We start from the raw sequence: 14,736 nt of genomic DNA, 5'->3' as shown, positions 1-14,736 counted from the left end.
CACTCAGTCTCTGCCTGTGGAGGCGATTAGAGGGGTGAGCTGACCTCGTTCTCAGAGAGGCTGGTGTGTTTTGAGTAAACACTTGATGCAAGACAAAAACACTGGTTACAAACAAGGCCAACCTTCAGGCCGTGATCCCATTGTTTCCCCATTACTCCTGAACAGGCATGAGAGAGGAAAGCATTTACTCTGAGTCCCTGAGCTGCAGGGAGTCCTTGTGCAGTTAGCAGCACTGTGTCTGTATGTATCTCACAGAGCCAGGTCACAGCCTCCCAGGTGCCCACAGGTCACTGCCATTAGCTAAAAAGCCACATTTTACTAAAATCAGCATTAAAAGGCATGCACAGGTGAATGGGGAGGAATAGTAAAATGCCTTGTTTTTATACAGCAAACAGAAAACACAAGAAAAATACAACACCAGCTGAGGAACAGCTGAAATAAGTCAAAACCTTAAATGAAAAAAGAAATTCTGCACCTGAAATGGTAGAACCACAAACTTGAAAAGCAATACTGCCATAGCATGGGACGATGGGGATACTGCCAGGACGCTAAACGGTAAATTATCAGCACAACGGGGTATTAATATACTATAGACTACTGATACAAAAAGATACTGAGTGAAGTTGTTAAATAAATTGCATTACTAAGACTGATCAGTGTGTGGAACTAGATTAAAGAATAAGAAGTGGATTTAGGGGGGGGCGGGTGTACATGAAGTTAACCTAATGTCAGTTTAGAAACCACTAACGTTACCAGCCAAGGCTTTATCTGCAGAGCTCAGAAAATCACTTCCTGAACACCAGGCTCTGCAGAGCTGCGTAAACACTAATAATATAACGAACATAAAATGTGTCTCCATAGTGAAGACATAACCCTGCTTGCTTAGCAAACTTAAACAAAAGCATAAAATCTTCACGTCCGAGAATTTCTTTGGCATTTTTGGTGAAATGAAAACACTGAAATTATTAACTGGCTGTCACACTTCCAGAGGTGATGAGGTGTTTGTGTTGTATAATCCAACAGCCGCTGCTGGCAGCGCTCTTGGACGCTGATTCCAAAGGTCAAACTATAATCTAGTGTCAGTTTTTAAGCATCACCACACCAACAACACTAACCTGGTAGTAATCACACAGTTTGAGCACACCTTGCTCTGTGGACGTCCCCCTGGTTCCACATAATAAACCCACGGGCTTTAGGACCTACAAGGTCTGCCCTGTGAGGACGGTCTTGTTTTTGTCCGTTACGTTCATGCATGTAATCATTGATTGTGCCTATTGTGACAGGCAGATTTACCATCTGTAGAGTCCCATGGGGCTGATAGGCCTACTGCTGTCTCCCTGCAGACTTTAAGGAATTCCCCTTTAATTTCCTGCAGAAGTTTAATCTCAGCCTGGTTTCAAATGTGATCCTGGTATAAAGAACCATACCTGACAGAGAAAGAGTTAAGAAGTTAGAAAAAGTCATAAATATTTTCTCATAATATGCAAAGTTATACAGTTTTCAGCTTTTTTTGTTTGTGTGTTTGTTTTTTTTATTAATTGTATTTTCCATTATTCCATTACAGAATTGTGCATGCCGCAGTTTTTTTGTGTGCTGGGGGTTGTGCTTTTTTTTTTTTTTTTAGACTTGGTCTCCAGACAAGTGTAAGCGTTTGCCGCCTCCTGCTGCAGCCCCTGTCCTCCCTACCCGCCTCCCCGGGTCTTTTTCCCACTGCCGAGGGGAGCGGGACGCGGCCACAGCAGCGGGAAGCAAATTATCTACAAGTACATCCCTTAAAAAAAAAAAAAAAAAAAAAAAAGTTGACACTCACATACACAGATACCACCACAAGCAGCCACTCACAACGTCTTAAGACCCGCACGAAGGAGTTACTGGGAATGACCTCGCAGGAGGACAGGTGGAGCAAAATGGATCGTTGATGATTTCATTTTTATTTTATTTTATTTTTTTGTTTTCAGTTGGTTTTATTTTGCTCAGCTGGAATCAAAAATACTTTCAAACACTAACTGAACAGGTTTCAGGCCTGAACTTGTGTGTTTTGTTTTACTGAGACGCTCTTAGCGCACCTGTGTACCCCTGGACAAAAAAGTGCACAGGGGCTCGTCTGTTCAATAATCATTCAATGAGAAGACTGCGGTGTATGGATCGAGTATGGCCTGACTTTTGACGCAACAAACGTGTGTTTGACTACTGGATGTATTAAGGAGCGCACCACGAGCGCACAAAATCCACAGAAACAGAAAATAAACTCTCCACGTTGCTACTTAAGCACTTGCTGCTGAAAGTGTGAATGTTACAAGGGTTTACGAGAGACACTGCATTAACAACAGCTGTCAAACTCATGGGATCCTGCCCCCTGCACCAGTGGGAGCGCCGCTGAGGTCTCCACTGCGCATGTCAGAGCGCTGGACAGCTCCAGAGAGGGAAATTTAAAAACGGTTTTTCGAGAATCAAGTGCAATACAGTACAGCGGCTCAGCAGCGGCTCTCACATTCTTCAGTATCAACCAAAAACAGGTGATTGTTTTCCTGATTTCTCTCTTTCAGCAACACAGTCTTTGTCGGGTTGTTAGTTGTGTGAAGCCAGCTGTCATGTAAACGATTTTTAGTGTGTAACTGTAATTTCTATAGCTGGATTTATAATTAGCCACTCAAATCTAGACTGAAACTAACATTTGTACTGTGCACTTAGTAAAGCACACGGTACAAAAGCACAGTGGGCTTTTTCTTTTAATTAAAAAAAATATATAAACAGCTTAATCTACATATTTTTGACTCTGTAATCTAATTACTGAGAAACACTAAACTGAGCTTCAGATGCATGCAGGTGACCAACGCTAATTTTATGCTTTCGTTTATTATTATATTAGCTGCTTATCAAACCTCTAATCAACCTTCAAAACATGGAGCAACTTTCTATTTTCTACAATTGCACGTGCTCATGTTCATTTACTTGTATTTTAAGCAATATTATCTATATTAAAAATGTTATTTCTGTATAGCTTGTTTATTGACACTTGTTTATTGAAGATTCACTAAATCACAAACTGAAGTGCATGCTGTTTTTGTTTAGCGTATTTTACTGCAGAGATACTACATATCCCAGGAAATGATAGAAGGAGGAATAACTTCCAGGATGTCAGGAATAACTGAGAATGCTGGACATCATCCGTCTCCACAGGATTACAGGTAGGACAAAACCATTTTCAGCCATATTAGAACAAGAGTTTGCAAAATTTTAGCCTTAAATAATGTGGGGGTTTTTTCTTATTATATAAAACACTACGAGAGTAATAGATCAAATCCATATTTTTCTGACTTTATGATTTTGAAATGGTTGTGCAGCAAACTTTGTAGTCCACTGTGTTTAATCTAATGGTAGATGGACAGCTCTTTTTGTGCATGGGGGGTTGCATGAAGAAGGAGAGAGGGACAAAATCCCAAAGAATAAATGATTTTCAGTCTGAATGGATCTGTCAGAAACCATCAGCTCTGTTTACACTCCCGCTGTCGGCGCACGGAGAGCCTGAATCTCTTGGTTTGCCAGCTCAGGGGGAGATGGGGCGCTCTGGGTCACCAGTGTGCACAAGTGGCTCCCAATTAGAAAAGGAGGGATGGGGGAGGAAGGAAAGGAGGGGGGAGGCACAGTGTTGATGTTGAATTTCTGCAAAGACATGGATGATAGATGGAAACACCAGCTCAACATGTTTTGCATCAGCGAGCATTTTCTATGCTTGACTAGTGAGGAAAGAAGGGAAGTGGGATTGTCCTAAGTGTGTCATCTATTCTTTGTTTTTTATCAGTAGTTGTTCTCCACAGATGATGGATGATTGCAGGAAATTTTTTTTCTTCAAGCAAAAGTGTAATAGGCCAGCTCTGGAAAACCTACAAAATTGCTGATGCATCTTTTGTTGCTTCTGAAATTGTACTTGAAGATTTGTTTTTCAGCCTTCAACAAAAAAAAAAAAACAAAAGGGACAAAGAAAGGTTAACTAGCTTCAACCTTTGTGGATGTGGATGCAAGGTGTTTGACAACGTGCGCTGCTGATTCTTGGCCGTAATGATGTCACTCATTCAGATGGCCGACATAGAACCCTGACCTCAAACTACACTTGCAGCCCCCCTTTGGCCTGAGGCTCCGTTGATTTCCCCGATAAGGGCTGGGGGGTGATGGAGGGGGTTGGGGGGCTGTGGGGATAGAGGCTGGAAAGGGACAGGGAAGCAGATGGCATCCTATTTGTCCCTCTTATGTGAGGGCTGTCATTCCAACAGATTAATGCAAGGGCGGGTAAAGAAAAGAAATGACAGAGACAATCAAGGAAGGGTCTGGAGAAGACAATGGAGCCACGTGCCACTGGGCAGATTTGTCGTTTAGGACACAATAGGTGATCATTTTTCAATAGACAAGGCCAACTGTTGCAGGCAACATGTGCTGCTGTCCCATGTTTGAAACGATCTCTTGCATTGTTTACTTATGATTCAGCCAATGGCTAAGGCGAGACCGTGGTCACCTGACACAGGGTTGATTTTTTTTATTAGGAGATTTGGTGTGTGTCAATGGAGGGATTGGGGGGGGGGGGCGGGGGGGCGGGGGTTCCTGCACTGTCCACAGACACACAAAGTAACTGAATAGCATGTGTTGTCATAGCGACCCCAATTACTGAACCCTTGCACAGTAAGTGTGTGTGCAGAGAAGACTGGAGAGGATTCAAGAGGATTCCTCTCTTTTCTTTCCTTCTCTTCAGGGCTCGCCATAATAAAAGACACAATAACTGAAAGTTGATTGATACTGGTAGTGCTCTGGGCAAACAGAAAGCCTGAATTAATCCAGTTTCTAAGTTTAAATGTATTAAATGATTGACTGAAAACTGTTCTTTGATGAAAAGTAATGTGTATGAAATGATTTTTTTTGTTTGTTTGTTTGTTTGTTTGTTTTGTAAATTTGCATAGCAGAAGAATCCAGAATTAAAAGGCGAGAGGGAAACAAAGATCATTGCGCCACTCGAGCAAAACAACAAAACCAAAAAATCCACGATAATGTAAACAGATGATTTGCTGTGAATGAAAAGCGTATTTAAGTCCCTCTTTGTTGATTAAAACTGTCACTGTTAAATAACACTTGTAGGTAATCTTCTTATGGTAAATCCTCAATGGTTAATACGCACTCACCGAGCAGCTTTCATCCCCACATGTACCCCACATTCAGACTCATTATAGAGGTTTTGTCTGAAGGACAGGATGTTGCATCGAGTGTTTAGATTTAAATTCCACTTGTGGTCTGTGTGTGTCTGGGCTGACAGCCGTGTTAACCCTGCAAACCTCCCCCTCTTCCCTCCCCTCCTGAAGGCTTCTGACCACGGACCCCTCCCAACTGAGGGAGGAGGACCTCCCTGGGGACCTGCAGTCTCTGTCATGGCTCACCTCTGTGGATGTGCCCCGGCTGCAGCAGATGGCTGATAGCAGAGGCCACAGCAATGGCCCCTCCCAGGGCAGCTTGCTGGAGCAACAGACAGGTAAGGTGACAGGGAGGGGACAGTGCAACATTCAAAATCTGATAAAACTCTCTGATTGGATAGATCAGGGCTACTGGATTCTTCTGGTTCGTTGTTTTCTTTGCAAAAGTTATAGAGGACCCCCTCAAAAGATCAAGGTTGCTTTGGTGCCACTGGGGACTGCCCATCTATAAATCTACAATCACAGAAATAGTTAATCTTAGAGATTACAATGTTTTGATACCTATGGTGATCAGGTCTAAACTCTCAGTTTTTCCTCAGCCCTGTATAAACTTGTTGACTAAACAAGACCAGCCACTATGTCAAAGTAAAGTTATTGTTTTTTTCTGTAAAGGCCTATAAATGACATATGTAGCACTAAATTCTGTTTTAAAGCCCCCTGTTAGGCTCATATTCTGGAAACTGACTCGAGTAGTTTTGCATGGTTCATATTTCAGCTGATATCTGATTTAGACTTGATCTCTTCTTCAAGAGATCAAGTCCAGTTTCTCCTTATTGGCTGCCCCTTGCCTGCTTCTACAAACAGAACCCAGTGCTTGTAAGCCCAGCCTCCTTCTCTACCATATAAGGATAAAATCCAATCAGCTCCACACCAGGGTCCAGATTAAAGTAGCCTGAGGTCTTCATGTAAAACTTTGGTCTTTTTAAAAAAAACAAAAAACAAAACATCCACCAGAGAAAAGTTCACCAACTTCCTTTTATAATGTCAGTGTAAAGAAAAATCAGAGCTTTGCTTCTGAACACTTATCTTGATATGTGAGCTTCATGTGTATGGTATAAATACTACTGAGCTTCATTTTACCATCACTGGTTACAGAAAATGTCTTCCAAATAATTCATGAGCACAACATCTGCATGAAAAACAGGGAACTCTGACATCTGTTTGTCATTACAGCTCAGATGAACAACATGACTATGACCACAAGTCAGGGCTCCATGCTCCACCTCCAGAGCAATATGCAGCACAGCCCTCTGGGAATCAGTATCATCAACACCCACAGTGGAAATGTAAGTTTTCACGGGACAGTAAGAAAGTGTATTTTATGTTAGACAGTGCTTACTTTAATATAAAATGATCTGTCTCTATGTTTATTTCCCAGATGTCTCCGTTCTCAATGAATGGGCTGCCTTCTCCAGGATACCAGTGCCCTACCTCAGTCTACCAACCCACATCCCAGCAGGTGTACTCTTTAAGCCAAACTGGACAGCAGGTATTATACGTTAAGCTAATGAAAATACTTGTTTTTATGGTTAAAAAAAGGTCATCAGATCCTCAGTATTCACACCTCTCTCTCTCAGTGTACAACTGGTGGACTCTATAGCAATGTCTCATTCAACAACCAAAGTCTATTCACACAACCTCGCCTGGCTCCACAAGAACAGGAGCTGCAGCCGAAGTCTTTCCCCAAGCCAATCTACTCTTACAGGTCAGTGCTCAAAACCTTACTTAAAATAAAAATATTCACAACTAAACATTTTTAGCTGTTGGCACAAAATTTATGACTTATGAATCGCAAAGTGTGCAAGTGTCCATATTTCTACCTCAGTTCGCTTGGAAACGTGTTTTTGTCCCCTCCCTCAGCTGTTTGATTGCCATGGCTCTGAAGAACAGCAAAACTGGCAGCCTCCCAGTCAGTGAGATCTATAGCTTTATGAAGGAACACTTCCCTTATTTCAAGGTAAAGTACTCTGAATGTTATCAAATAAGGCTAAAACTAGAACTTGCCTGTAAATAAGAAGCGGCTCTACCTCTGCTTGCAGACTGCACCTGATGGATGGAAGAATTCAGTCAGACACAACCTCTCCTTAAACAAATGCTTCGAAAAGGTGGAGAACAAGACGAGCAGCTCATCCCGTAAGGGCTGCTTATGGGCATTGAACCCCGCCAAAATTGACAAGATGGAAGAAGAGATGCAGAAGTGGAAACGCAAGGACCTCCCAGCCATTCGGCGCAGCATGGCTAACCCTGGTCAGAAATGTATTTTGTTAAATATAAAAGACCAAACAGTTAATGAGGCAACAGGTCTGTCACAAATCTGACCAGGCCACACTTTTGCTTGACCTGACAGCCTGTCTTTGTCCTTACAGATGAGCTGGACAAGCTGATCACAGATCGTCCAGAGAACTGCAGACGAAAGCCTTTAGAGCCAGGCATGACCCGGCTGAACAGCTGTCCAAATGCCCTCCCACTGCCAGTCCCAGCCCAAATGCAACCTCAACCTATAGTCACGCTGTCCCTGCCGTGTTTACCCATGCACCAGCACCACCAGCTTCAGGCCCAGCTTCAGGCTCAGGCTCGACTGGCCCCCATGTCCCCTGCCCCAGCCCAGACTCCCCCTCTCCACACAGTCCCCGACCTGTCCCACAGTCCGCTCACCCAACAGCCCAGCAAACCCCCTGATGATTTCTACAACATGCAAGGGGACGCTCACACAGAGGTGGACGCTCTGGACCCGAGCATCATGGACTTTGCCCTGCAAGGTAACAACTTCTTCTAAAATTAAGGCTTGGTATTTGTTTATGGTGTCATTACATGCTTACACCAACCTCTCCATCCATGTGCTCAGGTAATCTGTGGGAAGAAATGAAGGACGACAGCTTTAACCTGGATGCTTTAGGCACCTTCAGTAACTCGCCTCTCCGACTATCAGACTGTGACTTGGGAACAGCCAATCTCCCTCCCGTCTCCAGTGGCGCAAACCTGTCGCTGTCAGACGTGCAGGTGACGGGGCTCTACACCTCCTACGCTTCCCAAGATGCCCTGTCTTCCCAGTACATGGGAGCACCATCTAACAGCAAGCCTATTGCCCTGCTCTGAACCAGCCAAACTGTTTCTAATAGATTCCACTGTCTGGATACTTTTAAAGGAGGCCTGAAATCAAAGTCTAAATGTTGGTTTCTTCTGTCCGACTGAAAGTATCACAGCTGGAGAACCACCTGGAGTCCGCAGAAAAACTCACTGAGAAGTGAAAAAGAGACGACTGTAAGAAAGACAAAGCAAGACTGCAAGTATCTGGTTTTGCCAAGCAAAGACTGAAAGCCTGTATGAGAACACGAGTGTTAGTACACACCAGTTTTTCTACTGTTCACACTGCATTTTAAAGCCTTTCCATAAATGTAGCTCCCTTACTCTTGCCTGTTGTATTGTGCTAGACATTTTTGCTGTGATGTTTTATTTATATTTATAAAAAGACAGCTGGAGAAAGTAATGACTCTATCAATGTTTTTGCTGTATATATTTGAATGTTTCAAATTGCTATCACCACAGAAAAGCTTTCTGACTTCATTCCCAAATGTGAAGGTCTGCCAACACTTCCTGTTCACACATTATCATTTTACACATGGATTAACATTTCTAAAGGTCTGGTACATCTTACGTTCACTAACTTGATCATAATAAAAGTCAAATTGGTAAATAAAAGAAGCTTCTTCATATTTAAATACATCAATGATATTTATTAAAGTACAGCCTTTGGTAAAATACAAGTCATACAGTCATAGCAAAAATCGTTTATATACATTCAAATGAAACGTCACGGCTTGTGTTTCTGGTGTTTTAATCACAGGTAAGGCTTTTATGACCTTTTTGGCAATTACCATCTATTTTTCACAAAACCTGAGTTTTACAAATGAGGTGCTGAGTACACAGTGTCACACCATCGTTCATAATACTGTGCAAATCCACCCAAACATACCACAAACAGACTAGATGGACTGAAGTCAAACGTCAGGAGTAAAATCATAACCTGCTTGATAAAATAAGCTATTTTAATATTTAATATTCTTGATCGCAATAATAGTCAAACTTTTATTTATTGACTCAAAGTACAAGTAAGACAGAACTGACGGTTAACGGTGTTTTCTTTTGGTTTTATTTGAATAATTATCAAATTACTAACAGGCAGTTTAAAGCTTATTTTTAGACGGATTACATTCAAAAGTGAAAGCTCATTCCTGGTGTAATATCTTTAACAACGATAACTAGCACCGACATATTAAGTCTTCCATTTCATGAAGTCTGAATAACTTCAGGCTCATTAGACTGGAAATAGTCGAGTAAGGCAAATTCAACACTTAAACTTGTGCAGAAATACAGCAAAGTGAAATGTGCATCACAGTGATAGCCTGGGGGCTGGGAAACTGTGTTCCTGGACTGAGTGAGTGAGTGCATAAATGAACAATGTGAAAAACTAACATTTTCAAACGGGAAGGCACTCAGTAGAACAAAAGTTTAGGACACGCTCTCCTTGTGCACTATTTTTTTTTTTAAATACCTGAACTGTAATCTTAAACGCAAGATTCACCGAGTTTTGTTTTAGTTCATCCCGATAAGGCATCATATGTTAACTATCGCTGGTGCTGTCCATAGTCGCCAGTAGATGTGACAGCTTGGCCCTCTGAGACGGAGTGATGATGTGGCTCATTTGGATGATGCAGTCCATGGCTACGTCAGGGTTGGCCTGGACCAGACTAGACACAAGGGGAAGTTGTCTTTTAAACATGTTCTCACACTGATGACTACAAGAAATGACAATAAAGCTTGTCTAAGAGAGTTCAGGCTGTGTGACTAATACTAATGTGTAATAGTAGTGTATATAGTATGTATGTATGTAGTAGTGTACCAAACTATAGTTGCATGTGGCTGGAGAAAATATTGTTTTCAGTGGCATCAATTATAATCAAGAAGGTCGGTTTGATCGTCTATCACCACCATCACTCCACAGGTATTAAATTACTTTGCCAAACCCAGAATGTAAGCGAGGCTTTCACAGAGTTTCCGGAAAAATACTGGGAACTGATTCAGGTTCCCTTAAAAATAATGCAACTCTGCAGGTAATTTTACTCAAACATGATCAAATGTGATAAGTCATTCTGACCAAAACACTTAATTATGTACACAGTCCAGCTCCTTTTATGAATTTATTGAGATGTAATAAACGAATGTTCTGTGTGTGTCTCCATACCTGCAAATGTGTTTCAAAGTGTTTTCTCTTTTCAAGTATTTGATGTTCTCTCGAACAGCTGACCTGATGCCATCCTCTTGGGACAAATGCCTCTCAAGCCACTCAACTACTGCTTGATTATTATCCCAAAGGTAAGCCTGAAAAAGCATGAGAACATGTCTTTAAACCTATGAACAGTGATGCATGGAATATATAATGACTTGCTCATGATCTGTGATCCACAGCCAAAAAAAACTTTACTAGGCATGACTCGGATGAGCAGTAAATAAGTCTCATAATTTCAGTTTGATGATTTAAAATCTTTGACAATTCAAAAATGTTAATGTAAATAAAGTAACCTACTCTCTAATACCTGCATTTTTCAAAAAAAACAAAAAACAAAAAAAAAAACCCACAAACAGAGCAAATTGAATTTTGTGCAGCAACTGCTGTTCTCACATACCTTCACTGTTCCCTCGGTTTCAACAAACCAGCGACGCAGCATGGACTGCATGTGCCCGTCGCTGAGATCCTTGTTGGCTTGTAGAATCTCACTCTTTACCACCTGCTCCAACAGGAGGCGACGTAGGCGCCAGTAGAAGAAGCTGCGAGCATTCTTCCAGTCCAAAATATCCTGTTAAGAGGATCAAAAGGGAGCAGTAGCATAAGTTTGAAAAGCTTGGATTCCATTGTAATTCCTGGTCTCTCTCTCACACTCACACACACACACACACACACGATACCAAATTGTTCATGAAGTGCACACTCACATTAATGACCCCCTTCTCTTGCATCCGGCCTGGGGTGTCATGGAGATCAACAAACTGCACTGCCACCTGGTGGTAGATGGGCAACAGGAACTCCTCCCTCGCTTTGAGTTTTGCCTCCAACTCTTTGCACTCTTTGTCAGACAGGTCTGGGGAAGCTTTTAAACAGAAGAGCTCTGAGTCAGCTCTCTTTAACGTTGTAATGGAAAAAAAAGTTCAAATATTTAGATTTGAGACAGAAAGAGGCTTTACCGAGTTGCTCAGCCAGACTAGCATAGACCGAATCCAGCCTTTTCATGGTTTTCAGGAGGTCTTTCCTTCTGTATTTGATCTCCACTGTACCCTCAGCCTCCAACACGCCCCCTCTGAATAGAAAAAGCATACCCAGAAGCATAAACGTCAAAATTACCTTCAAAATATATCCATTTCTAAGATTTGAAGCGTTACTTTTCTTCATGTACCTGCTCTCTCTGTCAGCATAGAGCTCCATACACAGTGGGTTGATAGTAGGGTCTATCACCACCCAGGAACCCCCTCTCAGTTCAGCCTGTGGTGGGATGTACACCAGCACTGGTTGGCGGAAATCACGCAGAGCATCAACAATGTAGGCCCCAAACTTTAATATCTGGTCATACATGTCTGGAGAAAGGAAGACTTGATTAACACAACAGCGTTTGATAGTCCAGAATGCAAATATTTTCGCAGTTACACAGCTCTTTTTTTAAATGAAATGCAATAATGAATACTGCATTAAAAGTGCAGAGCTTCAGCTGTGGTTTATCAGATCATAATGAGACATGAAAGAAAGTTAACATATTGCCCAGTATATCCACTATCCTTCCTCTGCACATGTCCAAACCATCTCAGCCTTGCTCTCTAAATCAGTCAACCTGAGCTGTCACTGTAATGTTCTCATTTCTAATCTTCACCATCTTGGTCTCTCTCAATGAAAGTCTGAATATTTCCAGCTAGGCCTCCTGCCTTTTTGTTAATGTCACCATCTCCAAACCAATCTATCCTTCGAGGTGCACACCTCAACACTGTGTCACCGTCCTCATATATGTCCTGCACCACATGTATGAGACACTTCTCTCTAAACTGTTAAGCTTTGCTGTAAATATAACTTCATTATGCGATCCATACTTTTAATTTAAAAGTGCCTAAACAATAAAAAATATCAGACTGTGCAAATGTCATGCTATCTGTTTGCAGAGTTTAGCATATTCATGGTGTACCCTTCATCCCCCCAGAGAAGCCCCTCCAGTTGGCAAACACTATGAGAGGCAGACGTTCACGGTTGAAGTCACAAATCGCCTGAGCCGTCTTAAAAGCTGAATCTGGAAACCACACCTGGCCCGCCTGCTGCAGGACCTAACATGAACACACAGAATATGGAGTTTAAATGCTCTTCAAATAAGAGTGATGGCTTTATTATACGGCAAAAATGCAAAGAGACATTCACTCACTTTAGATTCTGAATCCAAGTTGGCTGGATCTGCTGGCACAGTGAACTCAACCGTGCGAGTTTCAACAGCGATGACGCCGAGGGGGATTCCTCCTAACCTGTGTTCATTCAATTTGTGGTTAAGGTCTAGTTGCAATTTAGCATACATATAAAGTACGTTTCAAGTGCGCAGATTTACCGTGCTCTCCCAACCACCACTGTTTGAGCCCAAGAACTCAGGATCTCCATGAAAGAGCCATGGTCAAAGAATCCACTCTGCCAGGCACCTCTCACCACTAACAACACAAATGAAAAAAGGAAAAAGTTTCATCTACTACTGACATAAAGAAGTTTTAGAGTTTAGATCTTGCAGCTTACGCGGGTGAGGTCTGCCAGCTAGCATCCAGCGGGGATCATACGGTGCTTTAGTGGGAGTAAATTCTATCTCTCTGTCCACTGCATCTGTAGTTGCTATAATGGGCACAGGTGAGTGTTTGTCCTGTGAAGACAGAAGAACTATATGAGATGGTCTGAAGGACTGCCCGAGTTATTGTATGATTATATTTAGACCACAAAATGTGTGAAATTCACTCAGTCAGCAGAACCTTTGGCATGTAAGAGAGCCACTGCAGGATAGTAAAGACACCCTCAAAGTCATCTGGCACACTGGTGTGTGTGACTCCATTATTGTACATGATCTGAACTCCGCCAAGCTGGTTGTTGGAAGTATACACCTCTCTGCCCAAAACCTGGAGAGAAACAGGAACTGACACTTTTTTTTTTTTCTTCTTGGGGACAGATGGACAGACAGCACACCATGCATGAGCCCATTGGTCCTTTAGCTGGATGAGCGAAAAACTGATTAGACTTACTAACCTTGTTTAGAGCACCTGACCCCGTCAGGATAATGTGAGAGTTCTCTACTTGAATCACTCGCTGCCCCAAACGGACCAGATAAGCTCCAATTCCAATAGCACGACATGTCACCTGCAAGAGCACCAACAGGCTTACATGAAAATCTCAGGGACTCTGGCATGCTGCTGCTTAAAATCAGATCCATGTTCTCACCAGACTGATTGTAACGATCTCTTCATAGGCCCGAGAAGATTCTCCAGCAATAGTGCCTGAGCCTCGCAGATTCTCAACACCAAGACCATCGTCCTTCCCAATAATGTCAGTGATGATGTACCTGAAACAGGTGAAAAATCTCTATCATTCAAATCAGTTCAGATTAGTTAGATTTCAGTTAAATATTTTAGATTTCAATAAACAAGCCTTTTATTCCCACTCTTGCCTGTTATTAACAAACTGTAGTTTGTGATTTGTCTTGCTTGTCGTTTGTCTCTCTATGCTTGTTGAATATTTCTTTAATAAAACTGTAATGTTGTAACGTCTTTACCTTAAAATGTAAGTCCAAGAAAACAACAAGGAGCCACAACATAAGAAATGAATATGTAAAATACTTTACAAGCATCCAAAAAGTAAAGGATGTCAAATACTTTGCAACTTCCTTTGAGCACAGATCGTACCTGGACTCTCCACCTTCTTCTACATGCTGACAGTGAACAGAATTGGTGGCGCTGATACGGGTGTAGTCCTGAGGTGTCAGATAAAGGTATTTGAAACCCTGCAAGAAGAAAAAAAAAACAACAACAACCCACTATAAATGTAAAATAAGAGCTGCAATAATCAGTGGTTATTTCATCTGCTTTCACAAAGTGAACACGTGTAGAGACCTTGTAGGGGTCAGCGGGGTCAATCCAGGCCACGTGGAACATGTGTTTGACTTCTTCAGCGAGGCCAATGCGCGCCCCACTGTTGGCTGCAAGGTAAATTCGGGGGATGCCTTCTGTGCGAGCCAGCTCCGAGGCTCTGACGAACAGCTCGTCCTCTTGAGGGCCGAATGAGCCAATCATGTGAGTGATGTCATTACAGATGACAATAATGTCTCGGCCCTCTGGGTACTCCGGAGTTTTCATTTTCATCCTGAAAGCAACCATTCCCACCTGGAGGAGAATCATTATAATCGGTAAAAGCATCACTAAAGAAACATCCTTTGACGAAAATGAT

At 42.2% G+C, this 14,736-nt stretch overlaps 2 protein-coding genes across 9 annotated transcripts in view; one reads left to right on the top strand and one right to left on the bottom strand.

The window, feature by feature from the left end:
- Positions 1–2,327: 2,327 nt before the first annotated feature.
- On the top strand, positions 2,328–8,919 carry foxn4 (forkhead box N4). The gene is made up of 10 exons (XM_086314241.1): positions 2,328–2,516; positions 3,073–3,188; positions 5,346–5,512; positions 6,408–6,520; positions 6,613–6,723; positions 6,812–6,939; positions 7,095–7,191; positions 7,274–7,481; positions 7,601–7,993; positions 8,080–8,919. The coding sequence occupies exons 2-10, from the start codon at positions 3,109–3,111 to the stop codon at positions 8,328–8,330; spliced, it is 1,548 nt and encodes a 515-aa protein (XP_086170367.1). The 5' UTR covers positions 2,328–2,516; positions 3,073–3,108; the 3' UTR covers positions 8,331–8,919.
- A 19-nt stretch (positions 8,920–8,938) lies between these two features.
- acacb (acetyl-CoA carboxylase beta) overlaps positions 8,939–14,736 on the bottom strand; it is a 28,234-nt gene continuing 22,436 nt past the window's right edge. For all 8 annotated transcript variants that reach the window (XM_086314232.1, XM_086314235.1, XM_086314234.1 and 5 more), the window contains 15 exons: positions 14,403–14,672; positions 14,196–14,293; positions 13,735–13,855; positions 13,543–13,653; positions 13,272–13,415; positions 13,045–13,165; positions 12,866–12,962; positions 12,689–12,785; positions 12,458–12,593; positions 11,684–11,861; positions 11,475–11,587; positions 11,226–11,380; positions 10,919–11,089; positions 10,477–10,613; positions 8,939–9,982 (listed from right to left, as the gene is read on the bottom strand). In XM_086314232.1, coding sequence (XP_086170358.1) covers positions 9,856–9,982; positions 10,477–10,613; positions 10,919–11,089; positions 11,226–11,380; positions 11,475–11,587; positions 11,684–11,861; positions 12,458–12,593; positions 12,689–12,785; positions 12,866–12,962; positions 13,045–13,165; positions 13,272–13,415; positions 13,543–13,653; positions 13,735–13,855; positions 14,196–14,293; positions 14,403–14,672 — 2,076 coding nt within the window. In that variant the 3' untranslated portion in view covers positions 8,939–9,855. The remainder of the gene's footprint in view (positions 9,983–10,476; positions 10,614–10,918; positions 11,090–11,225; positions 11,381–11,474; positions 11,588–11,683; positions 11,862–12,457; positions 12,594–12,688; positions 12,786–12,865; positions 12,963–13,044; positions 13,166–13,271; positions 13,416–13,542; positions 13,654–13,734; positions 13,856–14,195; positions 14,294–14,402; positions 14,673–14,736) is intronic.

This window comes from Aulonocara sp. 'chitande type north' Nkhata Bay, linkage group LG12, assembly GCF_057382095.1.
Source record: "Aulonocara sp. 'chitande type north' Nkhata Bay isolate Kocher_YH1m ecotype deep benthic linkage group LG12, A_spYH_male_GT1.1, whole genome shotgun sequence".
Taxonomy (NCBI): domain Eukaryota; kingdom Metazoa; phylum Chordata; class Actinopteri; order Cichliformes; family Cichlidae; genus Aulonocara; species Aulonocara sp. 'chitande type north' Nkhata Bay.
This window is presented reverse-complemented; position numbering and strand designations above follow the sequence as displayed.

Bases quoted from the DNA above. Each gene is read 5' to 3' on its own strand.
- foxn4 (XM_086314241.1), top strand. From the start codon at position 3,109: ATGATAGAAGGAGGAATAACTTCCAGGATGTCAGGAATAACTGAGAAT. The intron at 6,521-6,612 runs GTAAGTTTTCAC...TTTATTTCCCAG, and splicing joins TCAACACCCACAGTGGAAAT to ATGTCTCCGTTCTCAATGAA. The intron at 7,482-7,600 runs GTCAGAAATGTA...TTGTCCTTACAG, and splicing joins GCGCAGCATGGCTAACCCTG to ATGAGCTGGACAAGCTGATC.